Raw genomic sequence first — 23,183 nt, 5'->3', positions numbered from 1 at the left:
TTTCCATTTGAGGAATAGTCCAAGACAAGAGAGGGCGGTAAGAGAGGAACCTCCAGTGTAAAGTACGGTATCTACAGAAAGACATGGTGCAAAGTACTATTTAGCAATATACAATGAGATGGAGAGAATCCCAATAATGTACAAAGCATACAGTAAATACAATTCCCACAGTGAATAAAACAGTGAGAAAGTATATGTGGCAAATGATGAGGTGTTCAGAGAAAAGCAGTGTCTTGCAGAGTTTCTTCAAGATTACAAGATAAATAGAGGTAAATAACTCCAACATCAAGGAACCAGAAATAAGAAATGTTTAGAGTGAGCCTTGTAATGATGGCAGCTCTGACTGTCATTCATTTGTAAATTGTAGTGGACAGAATAGAGCATAGACTCTTGGTATGTTGTAGGTGCTGAAATATTAAGCAAAAAGCATTAAGACTTCTTTCTTCTTTTCTCACTGGGTACAATGAGAAAAGTAGGGGACAAAGCCCCGATCCCAGGGATACCCAAGCTGTTATTCGCTGTGACTTCGAGACCTAATCCCTCTATGACACCTTGTAGGTCTGTTCAGAGAGAGTTGAGAGCTATTCTTATAATCTTATAAACACTCCCCTTCCTTCTCCAGGCTGGTGGTGGCAGTAGAGGAGGCATTCACGCACATCCGCCGCATCCAAGAGGAGGAGCAAAAGAAGTCACCCGGGGATGTGATGGATCCACGCGAGGCGGCACAGGCCATCTTCCCTTCCATGGCTCGTGCTCTGCAGAAGTACTTGCGTACCACCCGTCAGCAGCACTGCCACAGCATGGAGAGCATTCAGCAGCATCTGGCTTTCTGCATAATGCACAACATGACGCCTAAGGTAAAAAGTCAGGATGTGCAGCTAGGCAGTATACACTGTGCAAAAGTATCCAAAGCCCCCTTGTAATAAATTCAGCTACTTTAAGATGCACTGCTGACACAGGTATTTGTGGTCCAGAGATAATCATCCAACATCACTACCTGATCTCACTAATGCTTTTGTGGTTGATTTCAAACAAATCCTCACAACAGTGTTTCAACATCTAGTCTAAAGCTTTCGCAGAAGAGTAGAGGCTGTTACTGCAGTAAGGGGAAGTATGCTCCTCATAATACCTTATACCCTTGATTTTAGAAGAAATGTTGAATGAGAAGGTGTCTCCAAACGTTGGGACATTCATTAATTGAGTGATCTGATCATAAGTGGACAGCACTAAGTACACAGACTAAGCAGGTGGATGCTTATGACCACATAACATTTGTTGCGTGAGCACTCAATGTCCCAACAGCAACAGACCACCTAATGAACTGCCTCATTACAACATACATGAAATCAGCTGCGCTGTGACACTTCCGTCTTGGCCTCTAATCGTTTGTAGCAGCTCATACCCAGATGTGAACAAGGAGTTGTGACACATTTTTGTCTGGCAACAAACGCCTTTAGAGACTGATGTGTGTGGTACCCTTCCTCTTGTCATGAAATCTGACCACATGTAGTCACTGGAGACGCATTGAAGACATTGAAATGCCAAGTGTGAACAACTATACGTCTAATTGTCTGTTTATGATCAGATCACTTGATGTATGGATGTTAATACAGAGCGTAAACAGGGCCAAAGGGTAGTTTTATCCATTTTTATATGTAATAGTTTATCTTACAGTGTCAGAAACCCCACAAAAACTCTATATGAGATTACTTAACATCTGGTATGCAGTTTCCACCATGCCAATACAGTGTATAATGGATTTGAAGGCTCCATTACTTCTGAGCTACTTCATCCTTGTAGCTCCAGTGCAAAACTAAAGAAGAAAACTCCCAACATGCTTTGTGTTTTAAATTTAGGGTAATGGGAAAAATGTGTAAATTTGAATTTCATTGAGCTGTTTCTTGTTGCCACCTTTAAATGATCGTCACTTAGAACGGTGTTTATTACACTTGCAAGCATGTTTTCCTAAACACTAAATTCAAGTGAACACTGTCAGATTTAATTCAGGTTAGTTAACAAGTTATTTAAGAAGCTGTCATCATCAATTAAAGTAGCATAGCTGAGCCAGTCCATGTGTCTGCCATTGTTTATAAGACATTTACTTGTGCTTGTTCTGTGGCAGGCGTTTCTGGAGAGCTACCTGACGCCGGGCCCTACGCTGCAATATGGCCGTGAGCGCTGGCTAGCCCGCCAGTGGACCCTCATCAGCGAGGCCTCGGTGACCAGCGGCCTGAAGGAGGGCACCGTATTTCTGCTCAAGTGCATAGACTTTAGCTTAGTAGCCACCACCAAGAAGATACCCTACATCAAACTCTCTGAAGAGTTCATTGACCCAAAGTCCCACAAGTTTGTCCTGCGACTACAGTCAGAGACTTCGGTGTAGGCATGTTATGTTTTTTCCCACTTTTTTTCCTCTCTCAGTCGCTCACAAGCTATTTTTTTTTTTCGTTAAAATTTTCTAAATTTTGGGTTTGCATTTTTATGTAATATATACATATGAATCTATATATCACATATTTGAATATATTTCTTTTTCTTCTTGGATTTTTTTTTTTTTTTTTTGTATGTGTTGGACAGGCACATTAGCAGGATGCAACACGTTAATGTTCCAGTCATGCAAAGTGTACTAAGACATGCAGATGTAACTAAGGAGAATATAGTACACAAGACTCTCCATTCACTTTTAAAACCCAGAAACAATACAGAGGAGAGGAAGGACATGGAACTGCCCTCAAAACTGTCCAGCAGACCACTTAAAATGGTGAAAGGACCCCTTCTAAAAGGAGGAGAAAATTCTTCGTTTCTCTTTTCTCACAGCTCAGACTCGAACATGTTCAGGCAAACGCACTGTGAATGGAACCCAACCCCTCTGGACTGGATTTCTCCACTTGTTTGCCATGTTTCTGTGCGAGCGGACACCTGCACTGCTGTGCACTCCCAGGCCGCTATACTCAATCTCTCTGCAGCAGAGGTTGTTATAGCAACAGGGATTTTGCTCCACAGGGTTGGCAAACATGACACACGGTCTGAGTGATGACCTTTTTTCTACTGTAAGTGCGTACAAACTCTACTGGTGCTTCTTTTTCCATCAATACATTTGCTCTGTCTTTTTGCTGATGATACACAACATAATCATGTTTTCTATTGACATAACATTGTTTTACGGATGAGAGGCGTCACTATGTATGTAATGGAGTTATGTTCACACCGGCTCAATGAATGGAACCCATAGCTTTGATTTTATACTGTTTGGTTTGATTTAAACTCTTTGGAAGCTACATTTGAATAGTTTCTGGTCTTTTTAGTTTATTCGTCAAAAAGGACCCTAACAAAAATTCTCAAGCCCCTCAAAGTTGTTACAGTATAAACCAGTATAAACCAAGTTGTTGAGTATAAACCAAAAGCCAAATATAATCAGCCTAGTTTTTACTATGTCACCAATATCTAGTTACTTACTAGAAAAAGTCAAACCCAGCCTATTTTCAACATATCGCTACTAGTGCCATCAAAGAATGGAAGAGCATGGTATTCATCCAAATTGTTTTTCCAGTTAGTTTTTCTCTATAGAGAAAAGTGAATGTGGTTTTCAAAAATTGCTCCGTGCTTAACCAATGACTTCCAAAGCCTATAAGCCTATTGTCCTTTTTACATTCTTCCCATGATAATCTCTGTCATTTGAATGGCAAGGTCATTAAGTCTTCAAAATAGGAGTATTGCTACAAGCAGTCATTTAGTTCAAATTTGTTTTGTTGATTTTTTTGTGAAAATCACAAAAAACACATCCTCGACAGAACACACTTCAGCACATTTTAAAGCACAATAACTGTTGCTGAATATATCAAATTAAAAGAAAACATTAAAAAAAAGTTATGGCATGTAGCAAATTGACTTGTTTTTACTTAAGAAATCAACAAAGTGTATGCAACTGTCTATACAACATGCAAGCTAACACCTCTGGGCATTTAACTGACCCCAAAATACTGGAAACCTCACCAAAATACCCCGCACAAACCAGCAGGCTTTATTTAGTGTGGTTGTGAAGTGGTTTTAGATGTAGTGGGCTACTCTTTGAGCAGCAAGTGTTGTAATAGTGTTGAAGGAGTGTAGCGTTGTAGTTGTAGCCTCACTTTTATGATTTCAACGTAGTGACATCAGTTAATTGCACAGAAGTGTTACTGCATTTTCACATTTGGACCATTTAATTATTAAAAGTGGTCTCAGACCAGTTGTCATGGTTTTCTGTGCATATGTGAACCCACCAAACAAACTTAATCCCCTTTAAACAGAACAACAAATGAACCGGTCTCTATACACTTTGTGGTTCATTCTGTCATCTAGCAAAGTGTAGCAACTCTGGCATATTAAAGCCATGAGAAGCCATCTATTACAGTGTTTTTACTGCGATTAAAGGATGGCATTATCCGTGACGCAACTTGGAATTAAACCCCAAACTAATGGTGAAATCACCGTAACGCATGGCCACAAGAGGCTTATGGCAGTGACCAACAATATAATAAAATACACTGTTGAATAAAAGAAATAATATGAATTTAATTCTATGAACACAGTTCAGAACTTTATACTGGCTCAGACAATCAGATCTGTATATAATGAACTATATAATAGAACAACACGTTTTCTGAGATCTCAATGCTAAAGAGGACCATAAAGAGAAGTGAGCCCCCTTTAAAGCTCGCTTGCATTGTGAACACAAAAGGCACTGAGGTCATTTGCAGCTGATTCCCTTTCAGATTCACTTTAACAGAACTAAGTTTGGTTCATTTGAAAAGAACTACATGTGAAAACCCTCTTAGCTTGCCATATATAATTACCAGTAGCATTTTGACCACTTAATGTCCTCATAATTCAGAGGACCCAGTGACATTGTGGTGAAAAATTGTACACAGGACAAAACTGCAAGATTTGAACACATTGAACATCATCATTCGTTCCCATAGAGAAAGAATGACTTAGACGCTCATTGCACAATGACATAAAACCCCTGAGGCAAAGAATCTCACGACTGCAAGAATGAGCCAGTCCGACTCTGATCAGAACACCACTCAGCATTTACGCACTGAATTCATCTTAATTCTGTTTTGGAGCATATTAACAAAATATCACGCATCATTAATGGTTTCATGTTTATATATTTCTGAAAGGACTGGGCTTGTGAGTGTAGAGATTTCATTTCAAAAGGATAGTTTGATCAGTAATGCTAACGTGGCATCATTTTAATCATCAGAGTTTGTGGCTGCCTTTCCACTACTGGTCTATGCTAACTCTGTGACCAAAGATAATGATGTAAACTCTGAGGTTTTCGAGAAAACACGGTAGTCGTGATCATGTGGTCACTGAGAAAGCACTTAAAACGCACCGAGATGCTTGTAGAGAACAATAGTAGAGGCTAACTGTCATGAGCGTTCAACTTTGTGTTGCGAAGGAGTTCTAGCACCAAAGCTGAGAGACGCGTAAGCCGTGGCGAGTCGTGAGTCACAAGTGGCATTCAGTTATTTGCTTTATCAATGATGAACGAAGTCCATTTATCATAATTTGTACATTTCTGTTTTCCTATGCAGCCATTTTCACATCATCACTCAGTTCAAAAGCATTGTTTTATTTAGAAACATGAGTAAGACTGAAAAAACATTAATATGCAAGCCATTTCACCTCCGGGTGAAACAGCACAGTGCATAGTCATGCATTCAAATCAGGCTTGTCTATTCACAAGGGACAACCACTTTGTGCCCTCTAGAAGTCACTGAATGTGTCAGCCCTCTGATTGGCATCAGAGCACCAAATTATTGTTCATCATAACTACAAAGGGGATGAATTTTTTCAGTACAGTGTTTTTCTGCTATCAAATTAAACCATGCAAATGTTATTTTTCTTACCCTTCATGAACAAAAGATGTTCCTTTAACATAATTCAGATGGTTTTTGATGACAACAGTGATGATTGTGATGACTGGTGTGTGCTTTTAGATGAACCTCTCTCACAATGTGACCGTGCCTCTGTTTTTACAGTGTGTTTGTATTGATACTGTATATGTGCATAATTAAGTCATTCCTGCTTAAAAAAAACAAAAAAAACAAACACTTCCGTTACAGCTCACACTTTTCACCTGTCGCTCTGAAAGGCCAACATTTATATACCTGACATTACCTTGTAATTAATGTTTGAGTTCACAACACAAGACATTTGTATGAAATAAACATTTGTATGAAAACTGCTAAGGCTTTGGAATTTTCTTTTCCTTACAGTTTTCCACAAATAATTTCTATTTAAAGCCCCTAAAAGGAGTTGGTGACTGAGAAGGATCTCCTAACCCTACCATTCTTCTGATTTCCTGGGGCATTATTATTATTTGAAAGCCTCTCTGTGGAAAAATAGCCTGCTAGTTGTAGTATGTAGATAATATTGCTGCAACTAGTGTGTTAGTTTTTGGAAACTCATTCTTGTTGAAATCCTCAAAGTACAGCTACAACATTTATTGCTATAGTCAGTTAACCTGTTCTGTTTTTCTTTCAATGAAACGACTGAGCCAACTAAAGGTTAGGTGTTTTATATGTTCGTCCATCCAAAATGAAAATGTCACCTTTCCTACTGCTGAAATCCTGGGTGCTCACATCTAAGAGTAACGATTCACAGAACTACGAATTTGATTTGATATGATACAGTGGTGTCTCAGTTTATTAGAGTTCAATACAGCAGAAGTAAGGAGTACCTGAAACTGTGCTTTACGTTACTGTCTACATTTCCAGCACAATGTTTGCCGCAAAAGCAGAGTCCTGATTAACCCCAAGCTAACACACCAGCCAGAAGCTAAGAAGTTAGTCATGATACAGTACAATATGATGCGCTGTGATGTAATTCGGTACAATACGGTACATTGTATTGCTACATCTTTACATTAAATAACAGCGCTGCAGCAGTCTAAAGACCTAAAAACCTATTGATGGATCTTGAAGGTGAGAGGACATTTTTGCTAGCTGGTGAATACAGAAGGAAGGTGGCCCTGCCCACCTAACTAACATTAGAATAGAATTATCAACCATTTGTCACTGGTGTTTGCACACTGTGGAATTAGACCTCTGCATTTAACCCATCCATGCAGTGAAACACCCACATACATGCACACTAGTGAACACATACACCAGGGGGCAGTGAGCACACTTGCCCGGAGCAGTGGGCAGCCCTATCAATGGCGCCCAGGGAGCAATTCAGAAGAAGAAGAAGTTTTATTGCCATTGTCAATGAACAGGATTCACAGACTAGGAATTTGCTTCGGCATGAAGGTGCAACATACAAAACAAGTAGTAATAGGCATGCAAAATTAAGTCCACATAAATAAATACTCTAAGCAAATATAAAATATAGATAGAATGAATAAAAATAAAAATACAAAGGCATGTGCAACAGTACTATATACAACAGTGCACGTGGAGTAGTGCAATTGGGGGTTAGGTGTCTTGCTCAAGGGCACTTCAGTCAAGGACTGTGAGCCAAGGGGATCGAACCAGCGACCTTCCGGTCACAGGGCTGGTTCCCTAACCTCCAGCCCACGACTGGCCCGCTTACTAAAGCTGAACATCTTATCACAGCTCTATAACTGTAGTAAACGAGAAATCTGCTGAAATCTTTACAGTAAACATAATGGGTGACTCAAAGGACGGAAATTATATCTTACCTGAGTGAGGCTTGTTTACCTGGCTAAAAAGGGTAAAAAATAGCTTCTTCTGTCCATTTTGTGCTTAATAAAGACAGAATCAGTTTTTATGAGGTAAAAGGAGTTAAACCAATACTCTCTTGGTTGTATTTATTAGCCCATTTAGCAGCCAGGATTGGTTGACCCCACAGGGATTAGTTGAATAATGCATGCCGGGTTTTGCAGAGAGAAAACTGATGAATAAAAACATGAAAACGATACAAAATCATGAATTCTGTCAAACTGATGAGTCTGAGGGATATAATGTGTTACAGAAGACTCAGAACACGACAAACACCACATTAAACGCTAGTTATAGGCCAGAATTGCCCTTTTAAGGACGCAATGCATGATCAACGAAATTATTACATTGACAAAATGTTACATCCAAACATCAAACTACAGTCTCTGTTAAACGTTTCACTTAGAACTGCATTATTTAGAACGACTGATTGCAGCTTTAACCCTCCTGCACATTAATGTGTGTTAATACAGTAAAGAGGCTGGAGTGCCTCACTATAACAGGCTTATCATACTGCGTTAGTATTTGAGCCTCGCTTTGGGTCGGCTGCTTTCAAGCATCTCTTCAAACATGCCAGGTCGCCCCCGTCACTTAGTGAGTCATGTGTCTGGCTTTTGACCTCCATGTCATAAATCCCAGAGAAAGGATTTTTACGGGAAGGTAATGGCAAGTCAGGGTGAGTGGTCAAGAGCGAAGTTCATTACTTTGGTTGAATCACATTTTTCCCCTGCTTTCAACCACAGTGTGTACTGAGGTTAAATGGGCAGTAAGGGTTTGAGGAAGCAGAAATAAAAGGGCATTCTGGCCATTTAAAGAATTTATGTTAAGCAGTGTTTTGTAGCACAGCAGCGTACGCCTTCGCCTCATCGGTTTGGCTGAATTCACGGTTTTATGTTGTTTTTGTGTTTCCATCCATCAGTGTTCTTTCACTACAATACCCAGCATGCATTATGCATATACATTATACAACCACTGGAAATCCTTGTGGTGTCAACTGATCGTGATTGCTAGTTTAGCTGCTGATCTGGGGGGTAATAAACACCACCAAGCTTGCATTAGTGTATCTCTTACCTCCGTCAACGAACGAACATTACACAGCCATTGGGAATGTTTATGATGATGCAAATCCTGACTGCTACACTGCAAAAGATAGTGTTGTGTCAAGGGAAATGATCTTAAATCAAGTCGATTTATCCAATATTTCTTATTTTGAGGTGGCTGTGCACTCACTATAAGACTATCCATCTTATTGTCAAACATGTTTTACTTGTTTTAAGCGATTTTATTATGTAAAATCTCACTATAGTGGCAGACAGTTTCACTGGTTTAAACACATTTCTTAAATATAAGCAAAATGATCTACCACTATAGTGAGAAATGTTTGGAAATAAGTTAAGCTTACAACAATCTCAACAGGAGAAATATTCAATTTATTGACTAGATTTAAAAGAATATTACTTGACAAGATACCATTTTTTCCAGTGTAGCCACTGATCTAGAGGCTAACAAATACACCTGTGATGCTAGCTAGCATTAGCAATGTAGCGCTAACCTCAACTGTTTTTTCTTTGTTAAGGGAATAATTGAATTGAAGAATTAGCCAGATAGCAAAAAAATAAAAATAAAATAAAATAAAAGTAATCACAGCACGCCCCTACACCTGCCCCAAAGCACCAAATTTACATGATACGTCATTAGAAGGTGTGTTTTTTTAGTCTTTAATCCAGAAAATCTAATCTCTCTCTAGTACAGAAGTCTGGAGAGGCCATGAGCTGCTGCCATAGTTTTCTTGAGATAACGACGTAATTATCTTGTGATCTCAACTTTAGTATCTTGAGATCACTAGATAATTAACGTTATCTCAAGATTACAACTTTCGTTATCTCAAGATAAGATATCTAACTCATTATTTCAACATAACTGTTATTTTAAGATAAGATGATTTAACTGGTTATCTCAAGATAACAATGCTTCATGACCTCTCTGGACTTTAGAGACCTCTGCCACACCACTGTACAAGGTGTGCAAGTATATTTACAACAAATGAAGCAATTTTTGCATTTATCATTGTGGCCAGAGTGTCCTTTTAAAAGAAGTTGCAGTTACTGTTGTACTAACGAAAGCATGTTTACTCATTTCATATTAGTCATTTCTCTCTCGCTCTTGAAAAACAAAGGCATGTTTAGCTGACTCCAAGGTTCTGTTTGTAAATACATGCTGTTGTATTATTAGAATGTTGTCTTGCATTGCTTTTAGCACTTTTTGACAAACAGGTGAAAGTTAGAAGGTCAGACCTGTCGATACAAAACATAAATCAAATGTAAACACAGCGTATGTCATTAATAGGTGCACCTAATAACCCTTACTACACTTAAATAACACAACAACACCTCCAGTTTTCCGGGAGTTAACCTACGGTTTTTCAGAAGACTGGTTGAGCTCCGATGTCCTGATTTTCCTGACATCTATTCCTTGCCGAGACCTAATTAGCCTTTAGAATCTCGTATGAAAGCCACCCTGACACATGCACGTTTTTCACCTCCACACAAAGCTGCCCACAGCCTCTGCCTTTCTATTTTCAGAAAAGAAGTTGATCGCTGGATGCTTCCAGTTCGTCTCCTGGGCGACCGACTGCACTGGTGGCACAGATTTTAGCCAGGCTTCGAACGTCTCTTGTCTGGGGATGCCCCCTTAACCCACTCGTTATGCATAACGCAAGCTAATGATGATAAATAATTGAAACAGGCGTGAATAATTCAGGGCCCGGGGCACAGAGGTGCTGTACTGAGAGTGTGAGAGTGAGCTGACCTCACATTAATGAGGGAGCCAGAATATGGACACGGGAGGCGACACACATGCACAGTCTGAAACTAATAAGAATCAGTTCCATGCTTGGCTCACTGCATAAGCAAACTCACACTGAAGTCCTCTGAGGAACTGAACAGCGTATTAGGCTGTATTTACGTTGCAGGGGTGAATTGGCTTTGGATTTTTTTTGGCCTGATGATCTCTGTTGTGGCACCCAGGTGACAGAATGAACGTTCCCCCAGCTGTTTGAACACTGGTCTTCAAACTCCACCCAACAACCCATCTCTTTGAAAACCATAAATAAGCACTAATCATGCACTTATTACATGTTTTGACATCTCCCCGAATCTACTGTGTGTCCATCTAGGTATCAGCACTAAGCTAAAGGGGAATTGCATCTTTCCAAATTTCTGCAGAAGACAATTATTGAGGTGTAAATAAAGTCATTCAGAGTGGTTTGGTGTGAAATGCTCCATTCTAGAGAAATATACTGAGCCAGAATACTTCACAGTGATGGTGACAGGAACCAGACGTCTTAGTTTTTAATTACATGAAATGATTACAGATACGCTGACTGGCGTCTGAGGCGTTGTTTTGCAGTAGTTCTGAGGTAAGGCTTTGGATTAAAGCATATTAAAACATGTTTTTTTAAAGGTATTCATGGTGGAGAGTTTTAGTGCACATTTAGTGCATTCAAAGGCAAGATTGTCCCTCAAAAGACTAATTTCTCAGATAAATCCCTGTTGTTCCATCATCTACATTACATATAAAACTCAGAAGACATGTGTAGGTTCACTGATGGTTTTGGATAGTAAATATAATAGATCTATCTTATGTTGTAGTCATTGCGACCCTGGGTTCCTGTCACCACCACTATTTAGAAATCTGACTTAGTAAGTTTCTCTACAATTAAACATTTCACATCAAACCACTGTAAATGACTTGATGGATGTTGAATGGCATCTTTGGACTGTAACCTATTTGTACCACTTTAAAGTGGAATTCCACTAATTTTATCAAAATTTCAGCATAATTAAATCATTGATGTGAGATGATTCATTGTAGAGAAATGTGCTGGGTCAGATTTCTGTACAGTGGTGGTGATAGGAACCAAGGGTCACCGTGTCTACAACACAAATATAGCCATTTTATTTACTATCTAAATATTATATTGAATGTTGAAGATGGCAAAATAGCTGTAATTCTGTAAAAAAAAATAAAAAGAAAAATTAAAATGCTTTGATGACCACGTGTTGGAACCATTCAGTGTATCAACTTTCTGTGACGGAGTTTTTAAAGGCCTTAAACTCTTCAGATGTCTGGTTCCTATCATCACTTCTGCCTCAGCAAGTTTCTCTAGAATGGACCGTTCCACATCAAACCACTTTGTTGACTTTGTTTACATGTTTACAACACAATTATGCTGAAAGTTTGGAAAATTCCCCTTTAAGGATATTTTTCCATGGTGACAAGAAAGCAAGTCTCTCTGGAGAAGGACATTTGTTAAATTCAATGTTGTAAATGTCAAGTTCAAATTGATTTATTTCTAGAGAAACTGTCATTAATACAAGAACTAAATATTACATGTAACAGTTCAGTTCAGTTCAGTCTAAGAAGAAATCAATTCAACCATCTAATAATTCTTTTTTTAAAACGGAATTAGTCAGATTACTGATATTTAATTCATTCTAATTAAAATTGCTCATCACATTAAAATGAACTGGGAAAAGACATGAATTCTAACTCCTGTTATCTGAAATCAATGTTAATATATAATTCCTGTAAGCAACATTTGAATTTTGACATTACAAACATGTTAAAACAGTTTGCTATAATGATCCATTTGAGTTCGCTGTAGTCTGTCGTATCTAAGGACTGAATAAAGTGGACTGGAGAGTGGCCTGTAATCTGTGTGCCGTGCATCCAAATCTTGCCCAAGCGACTAAGCTGCTTTCAGTAATGATCACAATGTTACCAGCATGATTGAGCACAATTATCAGTTATGCCCACTTAATACAAAGCAGAATGCAAATGTCATCACAGAGTCCAGAGTTTAATGACCATTACTCTTACCATCTCAGAACAAATACAGGATCTGCTACGTCTTGCCCATCGAGTGCAATCAATGAATTCCTACAGAAATATGTGAAGGATATTCTACTGAAACACATGATTTTGATGACATCTTTATAGAATTTTTATGAATCGGTTAATCCAATGACTTTCACTTCTTCTAAAAGCACCAATGGAATCATATTATTATTGACACATATGCTAAACACTGCATAATACGTACAAAAAGGTTAAATCGTTAGTTCTACACCTCCACCAATCAGTCATCATCATCATCATCATCATCATCCCTGTCATCATCATCACTGTCATCATCAACATCATTATCATCGTCATCATCGTCATCGTCATCATCATCACCATCATCATCAACATCATCATCCTCAGTGTTGACCTTCCCTGACAGAACGTCCTCAATCCAGTCCTCCAGCTCTTCAGCTGTAGGCAGAGCTTCATCGTTGGGCATGTTCAACCACACACTGTCCGCCTGTGAAAAGTCAAACATCCACTCACTTATCATCGTGAAATTTTATGGTGGGGGTGTCAGTCTCCGGTCCTGGAGGGCCGCAGCGCTTAGCATTCTAATCTTGTTAGCATTCTAAATGAGTTGTTCAATGAATTATTTCGTGTTTTATTGCTATTCCCAGGAAATTACTAAAAACGGTGCAGGACTGTCCCTAAACCTCAACACTCATTAAGCACGTGAAGATCTATGAATATGCATGATTATGCAAACTGCAGACGCCCCCTTGCTGCCCCTTTTGTAAACTGTGCCCGATTCATATTATTTTGTATGCAAAAAATAACATAAATGTTGATCCAGATTTAATTAAAGCTGCACTATGTACAAGTGTTTTTGCTAAAATTGAAAGAAGTAGCATTACTGAGTCAGGAGAATTTTAAATGTATGCGCTGCTGCAAGTTTACCTGATAGTAATCTAAAAGTCAGAGGCGTCGGGCCGGACCTCACGCATGTTTTTCGGAACATATCACACATCACACATTTGCTCAAAAAGAAGGTCCGGATCGATGTTTAGATCCCAAATGTAAAATCAGCATTATATTAATGAAGACATGACGACAATAATAGCTAATTCATAAGTGCAAAAAACACATTTCGCTATTCATCTCCACAGAGGCATTTCATCTGTCACAATCAACCTTTAGGCTGCTGTTCATAAACAGGTGTAAACTAGCTAGCCAGTCCTTTCTTGACTAACTTTCTCATTTTTGTTTCATTTCATTTGAAATGCAATATGGCTAAGGAAGTTGTGCATACTGGCTTCTGAAGCCCTGCATCATCCTGTTGTCAGTGTCATGCCTATTGGTGACCCACTGTCATTAGTGATCTAGTAATGTCAAGGTGTTCGAATAGTGATAGCAGTAATTTCCAAAAACATCATTTATTCTTCTCTCTTGGACCTGGAGATCCTGACATGGGCAGGGCACCAGTTACGGAAAGACAATACGACTTAAGCAATCTACGGTGCCTGAACATCAACCTACAACCTCACTGGACCCACTGCTGGCCAGGGAGCCTTAAACGGCCGCTTATAATGCTTATAGCAAGCAACGACCCTGTTTTTCCTCTGGGCTGCTGTAGCCGTCCCTTGTGCTGTCATTGCTTAAAGCCCTTACTAATCTCTGCAGAGCTGTCTGTCCAGAACCTCCAGTAGTTTGACTGTGATATGAGCTATTTGTAGTCCAATGTGACCTCAGATTGGACCTCACTAGGTTGATTGTGCAGACAGTTAACACCATGAATAAATAATGAACAAAACTAACCTATCCATGCTCCGCCCACAAATGAGTACTTTCAGAGCAAATGTTACAAGTTCAGACAAGCTTCACAAAATGTTGGCCAAAAAATCTCAATCTGCATAATGAAAAATTGTAGCTCGTAACTCCAAAACCTCAATTTAGTGTGTGCTAATAATTTTTAATTCTATACATTACAGCAGCAATATGACAATATATTTTGTTATTATGATACAATATGCTTTTCTGAGCATATCGTGGATATTATCAGTACTTGTAGAACGCTGACCAACTGCATGTTTTAACATAAAGAGAGCAAAATTTGTCATATTTAATAGTACATCATGAAAATGTCTTGAAGTATCACAATATTACATTTTTACCATATTGCCCACCTCTAATATACACAGTCTTATGCAAAGGTTTGAACACCCCAGTCAAATGACATGTTCTGTTGAGTTTTAGAAATATATTAATATATTAGGGGAAAAAAATTAAACATGCCACAACTTTTACTCAGGCCAGTTTTAACTGTGCTTTGAAATGTGAAGGCGGAGCATGAACAGGTCCATTACAGCAGTGTTGGTAGTACTGAGGGAAACTCACATCTGTCACATTGACCACACCAATCTGGGGCCTGAACAGGTCCACTTTAAATGTCTTCTCCCAGTAGGCGGTCAGCTGTGTGGAGAGGTCAGGCATTAGAGTTCTGGCACAAGACTCCTGATGAGTCTGATGATATCATGACCAATCTGAGGTCTCACCAAGGGAAAGTCGTCAGGGTCGATCCACACTATACTCAGATCAGGGTTCTTGGTGTTGTCTCTGGCCACCTCTTTCAAGATCTCCAGGAATTCATATCCATCTAAAAACAAATATACGGTGTATGAAGGCTCTGGTCTGAGTTCTCTAGACTTGTAACCTGTCCTGGATTCTCATAATCATATGTGGTTAGTCAGAACAGTACATTCATTAAAACAATGAAACAAAAACAAACCTGGGTCCTCCTCCTCAGCGAAAGCCACAATGTGGATCCCGTCCATGTCATCCTCCTGTGAATCAGCCAAAGATCACTATTATTTTTTTATTATTTAATTAAAAGGTCTACTTCACTCAAAAATGAAATATACACAATTTTCTCCTGACCCCAAATGTAGCTGAGCGGTCTTGAAAATGGCAGCAGCTTCTGCTTTTAGCTATGCAACATACCTTTGTCCATTTTTATAGAAGGCAGTGTCTCATACAGTGTCAGAAAACACATAAATAAGTATATAAAAAGAATGATTTTTAATATTTTTTTCTTGTGATTTATGTTTTCGACCTGAGGTCCACTTAAGACAATTGTTTGGTTTTATTTACCAAAAACAGTTGGAATTCACTATTTTTCCAAAACTTGCTTCATTCCTATGAACCGGCTGTCATTGTTACTATGTCTTTAAGATTGACACTGTATATGTAAATAAGCTCTGTTCTGATTGGCTCCCCGGTTTTGTGCTTTATTCACAAAGCAGTCCCAGCTAAAACTTATAACTTCAGTGCGATGGGTGGAGCTTAACTGCTGGAGGCTGAAACGGCCTATGTGAATAGGAATATGTGAATGTGCTGGTTTTTGTGACATCACAAAACTGTAAATTCAAAAGCACAGTTGGACTGTATGGACTGGGGAGTAAATGGGATGTTTAGAAATTTTAACAATGCTTACATACTAAACTGGATTTTTCATGACAGGGCACTTTTGCTAATTGTTAAAGCATGAGCTTTCATTATGCCTCAAAGATCCCGAGCAAAACGCTGGGACCTGACATATCTTGGTGGATCGACTACACTTGAGGTAAGAAGAAAACTGAGTGAATTTTTTAAAAATAAAAATAACACTTCACTTTAAGGCTGCTGAAGTACTGACACCTAAGTGCCATTGTAAAAAAAAAATATATTTGCAACAACAAACCTTTCAATATTTTTCATTCACTCAAACTTTTTGTGTTTCCTCACAAAATGTTTGCATTCGCTCACAAATGTTTTGCAAAATCCACTGCATTTGCAAGGCAATGCAAAATTATTACGCAGTGCCATTACCTCTTTATTTTTTTTGACCAAGTCACCTAATAGCTCCATACACAAGACTCTACTCACCCAAGTCTCGAACATATCCTCTGCACGCAGCTTCCTCAGGGTTGGCCTGAAGAGAAACAGAGTGGTAGATTTATAATCACATGTATCAGTGACACTAACCAAAACAGCCTTGGGCTCACCTTCGGTGCCGACTGACGAAGTTCACTATCTCGTCCTCTGAGTTGGGTTTGCTGGGTATGGTGATGGGCTCATCCATGAAGGGCTCATAAAAGTCCACTTCATTCATCTTAAGAGTCAGCTGCTTGGCCACCTGGAGCAGAACACAGGCACACAACATGCTCAGACACACTACAGCCTTTATTCTTAATTAGGCACTCTTTGCAGGGTTTTTTGTTGCTTGCAGCTTATTAAGAACTCAATTCAATAGCTGTTAAAATGTGCCGAGGAATGTAAGGAGCTGTTTTGGGCACTTGCTTTTCACATCATTCACTTGAATTGGCAATCCTGGACCCTGCAGAATGTTTTCCCTGCTCTAAAATGCTTGATCCAATCAATTAGCCAATCATTTTTGAGTAGCCTTCTTATGATTTGTTTGGATGACCCTCACAAGCTTTTTTTCAAGTTTACAACCACTGAGGTACTTAAATGGCTTACAGTCATAAATACAAGCAACAAAGTGAAATAAGCTAACCCATCCTTTACACAGAACACCCTTCTGCACATTTTAATTCACAATTACTGTTTATTTACTGAATTTAACATACTGGAAAAAAAAAATAAAACAGAAAATCTGGCCTGTGTCCTGGAGATCGGTCCCTGTTGTTTTACCTGTTTGAGCTAATTAACTTCAAACTTACATAATTTCATGACAGTTACAAGAAGCCGTATGCTGTTGTTTTGACTGCTCCTAGCATTTTGCAAAAGAATTTTGCAAAGCGACCACGGCTGAGACCACACTGATGACAGGCTTGCCAAAGGGATGGCACTTTTGAGCACTGCTTAGAATCCCTAAAAAGAAAAGTAAAGTTATTGGCCTATTCTAGAATATACATACATCAGTTACAGACTGTAGTCCATCTGTTTCTCTGCATACCTGTTAGACCCCTTTTACCCTGCTCTTCAGTGGTCAGGACTGTGGACCCTCACAGTGCAGGTATTATATGGGTGGTGGATCATTCTCAGCACTGCAGTAACACTGATGTGGTGGTGGTGTGCTAGTGTGTGTTGTACTGGTCTGAGTGGATCAGACACAGCAGTGCTGCTGGTGATTTTAAACACCTCAGTGTCACTGCTGGACTGAGAATAGTCCACCAACCAAAGATATCCAGCCAACATCGTCCCGTGTTGTCAGTCAACCTTGTAGATGTAAAGTCAGAGAAGATAGATCATCTCTTGCTGTACAGTATGAGCTAATCATCCTCTAGGCCTTCACTGGTGGTCACAGGACACTGTTGACTGGATATCTTTGGTTGGTGGACTATTCTCAAAGTGCAGAGTTGGGCTGCAACCAGGATTGGGAACCACTGGGTTTACATCAACACTAGCCTTTTAGGTGCCAAAAAAGGCAGTCTTTCTGAAATTCTCCCTTTCGATGTTGCGTATGTATCCATCTGCTAAGGTTTCTGTAGCATTTCGTAATGTGTGAGAACTTACCCCTTTGTCAAAGGTGGCAAAAAACTTGACGTATGGCTGAAATCGCTCTGCAGCTCCCTGAAAGGCCTTGTAGTCTGAAAGTAAAGGGAAGGTTTAGATGTAAACGGTGTGAAAGAGCAGCAGGCAGAGAACAAGAGAGACCACAGCACTCATGTGCCCCCATCAAACACTTTAATAATGTGGAAAATTGCAAGGGAAGAATGGCACAGTAAAATCTTGAAGCGAAACGCTGTCAAATGGCTCTACAAGACCGTATCTGTGGGGCTTTGCCCCAACAATATGTCTGGAGGTCACGGCAGGAACCTCTTCAATCTCCCTCTCTTGAAATGGGATTTTTAATAAAGGCTGGGGAGCAGTCATAAAAAGAGGAAGATAATACCTTTCTCCTCCCTCCACCCTCTGTATTAGGGGAAAGCGCTATGATTGTTCTTGATCCATACAACAGAGTGGAAGACCTATTTATAGCCTGTTGAGTTGACCGGCATTTGCCATGGAACAATGTGAAGGCATCCATGGTTGGTTTCCATAAATTAGACCTCATAGGCTCCCTTGAGCATAGGAGATTAGCATGGCTAGAAGGACAAATTGGCAAAGGTAGAACTCTGGTTTAGCTCCACATCGAAACAACCAAAGCCATCAATTTAAAAAAATCAAATTTGCACTTTTTCCCTGCTATCCATTAGCCAACATTTGTTTGGTGTCTGAAATTTGCTTCTTTAGTTTTGCTCTAGAACTGTGAGGTTAATGTAGCTAAGAAGTAATGAAAGCTTACATCTCACTAAGTAGCAGTGTCAAAACTAAAAGCCTGTGTCGCATACCTTAAGTTTTGGCAACAACTTGAGAATAATAAAATTTTCCTATACCCATGCCATACTTAGCTGTGGCTGTGTAGTATGATCCTGTTCTCAGACCTTAGTGAGTTGTAGCAATGCACTAATTTTATTAAGAAAGGACATCACCAGTTGTGCTCCACATCAAATGCTTGCCGCAAAATGCATGAAGTTGTAAGCAATTTTAAATAGACTTGCTTATGTGGTTTTTGATACTGCATGGCAAACAATTATCTACAAAAAGCCTGAATTTTGTCTCCAGTGCAAAATTAAAAAAGCAAGATTCAGACGCCCAACGTGTCTTGGCTAATCAATGGTATTTGCCTAATACCTGTTACACTGTATGTTGGGGCTACTGAATTGGAGATAAAAGACTCACGTTCTGAATCTCTGCCCTTGAAGTAGCCAATGAGGCGGATATCTTCATCCATTCTCTCAAAGGCCCGCAGCTCCATGGGGTTACTAATCAGCTCCACTGCGTCCTCCAGCAGCTACACACATACACACACATCTCTTTGTTTAATTACAGTGTCAGAATGTATGGTCACACATATACACACACATTTATGTATATATAAACATTGACCGGCCACTTCATTAAGTACACCTCCTTGTTTCTACACTAATTGTTCATTTTATCAGCTCCACTTACCACATTATCCACTTACTTTGTAGTTCTACAATTACAGAATATAGTCTGGCTGTTTCTCTGTTTACATTCTTAGCCCCCTTTTATCCTGTTCTATATGGTAAGCGAAGGTGATAAAATGAACAATGAGTGTAGAAATAAGGAGGTCAGTTTAATGTTATGGCTGCTTGGTGTATGTTGTCGCTGTTATAACAAAACCTTGTATATCCAAAAATGCAGGAGAAGGAGAAAACACTGAAAAAATCAGTAAAAGTTAATGTAGCAAGTGGACCATTGGACCATTTCTATGGTTCATTCTTCATGAAATTTTGAAATTATGTTTAAGAAAAATGAAAAAACAAAATTAGACATTGTACCAACAGCATGTAAGTGTATGTAACAGTATGTAAGTCCCTATATGTAAAAATGATATCCCATATATCCCATAAATATGTACCTATATAAATACCTATGTAATGTAGTATGTTCAGAAATATTATATATCTGTAAATATATACGTGATATGAAATTTCTAACCTAACTCTAATCCTAACCTCATTTTGTTGGACTCTGTTTTTCTCTGGCTTTCCTATAAAATCAAGACATTTTTGTCTTGAAAATCTATGAAAACAGCACATTCACATGACAACACCTTCACAGACACTATGTGGGTGTCACAGACACTACAGGGTCTATGTGGGTGGGAGTTCTAAATGCTAAATCCTGAAATCTTAAGATCTGTTGACAAAACCAGTAGCCTTGATGTTCACTAAAAGTATTCAAATTACCTATGAATGAAGCAATCAGTGGACATGATTAAACATTTGTGATTCTGCTCCATCGCCAGTAAGATCTGAGGAGATTATATACAATTACGCCCCCTACTGATAAAGAGATATATAAATAAACGAGGGGAAAAAAAAACACACTATAATCATATCAGAATCAGATTTTTTTGCTCTTCATATGTACATGTACTAGGGATTAGTCTCAGTGTTTGTGCCCAACACATTCTTCATTTAAATCGACATATTGAAAATAAAAGCACATCACACACAAAGCTTAATATTATGTATGCATGTATATAAGTAATGGGTCATTGAGTTATTCAGTAACTGCATGAAATAAATGTCAATTTTTATTTTATTTATTTATTTTTTCCTCAAATTAACAGAAAATGTGTTTATGAGCATATTCATATTGCTATATACTTACAATTTACTGCTGAAAGCAAGAAATCAGACGCGTGAAGTGACACCATCTGTTTATAGTTTATAGCCCAGATTTGTGGGTCGACTCAGTTGAGCTTCTTTTATCACAAGGGTTTAAAATTACATCGCCCATCTATTTGACTGGGAAGAAGACAGTCACAGCCTCATATGACACCCACCTTTTGAGTGTAGCTTATGAAATATGAAAGTTATGAAGAATATGATAAAGTGCGTTTTGGAACCACCGGTGGTCTCAAGGAGTTTAAAAGGCTATATAAGTTCAGCATGAATAGGCAGAGCTAAACTGCTGTAGACTAAATGGATGTGTGGATTTACATAAATGTGCTGGTTGTTGTGACACCACAAAAACAATGAATTCAAAATGAGCTGGTTTTGCAACTTAGTTTCCATGTGACTGTATGAACTGGAGAGTTTACCTATTACATCAGACTATTATTTTAAAACAATAATCAACAATTATTACAGCATAATAAGCATAATTGTAATATACAGGAAAACAGCCTAGACAAGTCTCTATACTCACATCCAACAGGAACTCCACCAGCGTGTCTGCAGAGAGCTCTCCATCAAACTCGATCACACGCTCGTCCTTAAAGACATAAATACTGCCCTCTTCCTCCAAACCTATAGCGTTAAGAGGAGATTGATATCAGTGAAAAAGTGATGCATTTACATGATACAAATACATACAAAACCTCTATATGACTAAAATGTATTTTATCAATGTAGTTTTATTCCATAGTGTACGTACTTTTGCCTATAACTGTGCTGATGTAATATATAGTATTCACTTGGAAATGATGGACATGTGTGAGTCAAGTAACTAGTGCATGGATTCTTTTTTAGGGCATGTTCTTTGATGCTGACACTATTAATGTGCTTAACCTGACACTAAAAAAATTCTACTACCGTACTGTGCAAAAGTCAGAGACAACCCTTCATCCTAACTTTGCTTTTATTTCCATTCAAAACAGCCATTAAGTACAAGCTGTTCATTTTTCAGGAGACATTTCTGAAAATAAACTAAATGCAAAAGGCAGAGGAACATCAGAGGAAAACACCTTACCAGTTCCCAGATAAACATATTAACATACAAACATATTCAAACATGTGGAGAAAGTGGGGTATGACCTGGTAGACCTCCATCAGACAAAGAGTACTTAAAGCTTTCCTCTTTGAGAGAGAGAGGAGAAAATCAAGCTCCACTCTTGACTCAGATCTGAAAAAAGTGTTTCTGTCCAACCTTCCACTGTGAGAAAACAACACTGAGAGGATGTGTAGCTGTTGTAAAAGTTACTGAGAAAAGGAAACAGACAAATAAGAATGTTTGCTAATCAAACAAGGAACATGATGATGTTCTCAAAGGACTGACCTCAACATTTATGATGTGTTTCGGATCACTTTGATCCTGTGAAATGGAAAATTCAACCAAATTCTAAGATTGAACTTTGGAAGTTTGGAAAAACATTCCTGCAGCTTTCCTTGAACAACTAAAATCAAGTCTCCTGATGGAAGCTATAGTGAAGCTGTAATTTTCTGACACTGAAAAATGAATAACATGGACTTATTGGCTGTTTTGACTCGCAATGTAATCAATAAAAGATAGTTTATCATATCTGAGAAAGACTCCCTTTATGTTTAAATCACAAGGGTCAAGGCAAACCTTACCAAGCTTCTTGGCCACCTTGGCATCCTTATGAGAATCTACCATTCCAAAGCCTATGTCTCTGTCTTCCAGGATTTGGGCAGCGAGCTATAAATTCAAGAAAGAAAGAAAAAGAAAATAGTAGACAGAAAAATACAGGTGTTCAAGCCCATTTACTGACAAATGAAGTCATCTGCAACAAGGTTGCCCCATTCTTAAGCCTGAGTGGTTATTTCAATCGTGATCATTTAAAATTCCTAGTTGACTAATTGAATTTATTAAATTCTTCATTTATGTATTTATGTTTATTTCCTTTATTTTATAAGCAAATTATAGTAAGACTTATGTAGGGCTACAACTTACAACATAAATGTATGAGGCACCGTCTTACCAAATTGTAGTTACCATGTTTAACCCCTTTTTACAGTAGACACAAAATGCATTTTCTGCCTGTTTTGGAAAAGGTTCCTCTGTTGAACTGTGTATTTTTATCTTCAACAGCCGTGCATTGTTTTCTATGACTAAAGCTGCAGTCGTGCAGTCTTTGTGAAGAGGTGGGAACTGTTTTCACAGCAGGGGGTCTCACCCCTCCCCTTCTGCCTTGATTGCTCACTAACAGCTCAGTCACAACATTTCACACACGGAGAGCTAACAGCGTCCTAGATAATTTAATTAAAAAATTTAATTAAAGTATCAGAGTAGATTTCCATTCTTGTCTTGACATTATTAGGACTCGTCTTGGGCTTGGGGTAT

The 23,183-nt window shown here is 38.7% G+C and overlaps 2 protein-coding genes across 5 annotated transcripts in view; one reads left to right on the top strand and one right to left on the bottom strand.

Moving 5' to 3' along the window:
* Positions 1-2,458, top strand: part of LOC108434663 (vang-like protein 1) — an 80,652-nt gene extending 78,194 nt beyond the window's left edge. For all 3 annotated transcript variants that reach the window (XM_017709980.2, XM_037543206.1, XM_017709981.2), the window contains exons 8-9: positions 623-857; positions 2,123-2,458. In XM_017709980.2, the coding sequence (XP_017565469.1) occupies positions 623-857; positions 2,123-2,383 (496 nt within the window). In that variant the 3' untranslated portion in view covers positions 2,384-2,458. The remainder of the gene's footprint in view (positions 1-622; positions 858-2,122) is intronic.
* Positions 2,459-12,570: 10,112 nt separating this feature from the next.
* LOC108434690 (calsequestrin-2-like) overlaps positions 12,571-23,183 on the bottom strand; it is a 16,015-nt gene continuing 5,402 nt past the window's right edge. For both annotated transcript variants that reach the window (XM_017710020.2, XM_017710019.2), the window contains 10 exons: positions 22,454-22,538; positions 21,309-21,409; positions 19,305-19,416; positions 18,096-18,169; positions 16,622-16,752; positions 16,503-16,548; positions 15,367-15,421; positions 15,134-15,234; positions 14,976-15,050; positions 12,571-13,098 (listed from right to left, as the gene is read on the bottom strand). In XM_017710020.2, the coding sequence (XP_017565509.1) occupies positions 12,871-13,098; positions 14,976-15,050; positions 15,134-15,234; positions 15,367-15,421; positions 16,503-16,548; positions 16,622-16,752; positions 18,096-18,169; positions 19,305-19,416; positions 21,309-21,409; positions 22,454-22,538 (1,008 nt within the window). In that variant the 3' untranslated portion in view covers positions 12,571-12,870. The remainder of the gene's footprint in view (positions 13,099-14,975; positions 15,051-15,133; positions 15,235-15,366; positions 15,422-16,502; positions 16,549-16,621; positions 16,753-18,095; positions 18,170-19,304; positions 19,417-21,308; positions 21,410-22,453; positions 22,539-23,183) is intronic.

The sequence above is a fragment of the Pygocentrus nattereri genome, chromosome 12, assembly GCF_015220715.1.
Source record: "Pygocentrus nattereri isolate fPygNat1 chromosome 12, fPygNat1.pri, whole genome shotgun sequence".
Lineage (NCBI taxonomy): Eukaryota > Metazoa > Chordata > Actinopteri > Characiformes > Serrasalmidae > Pygocentrus > Pygocentrus nattereri.
This window is presented reverse-complemented; position numbering and strand designations above follow the sequence as displayed.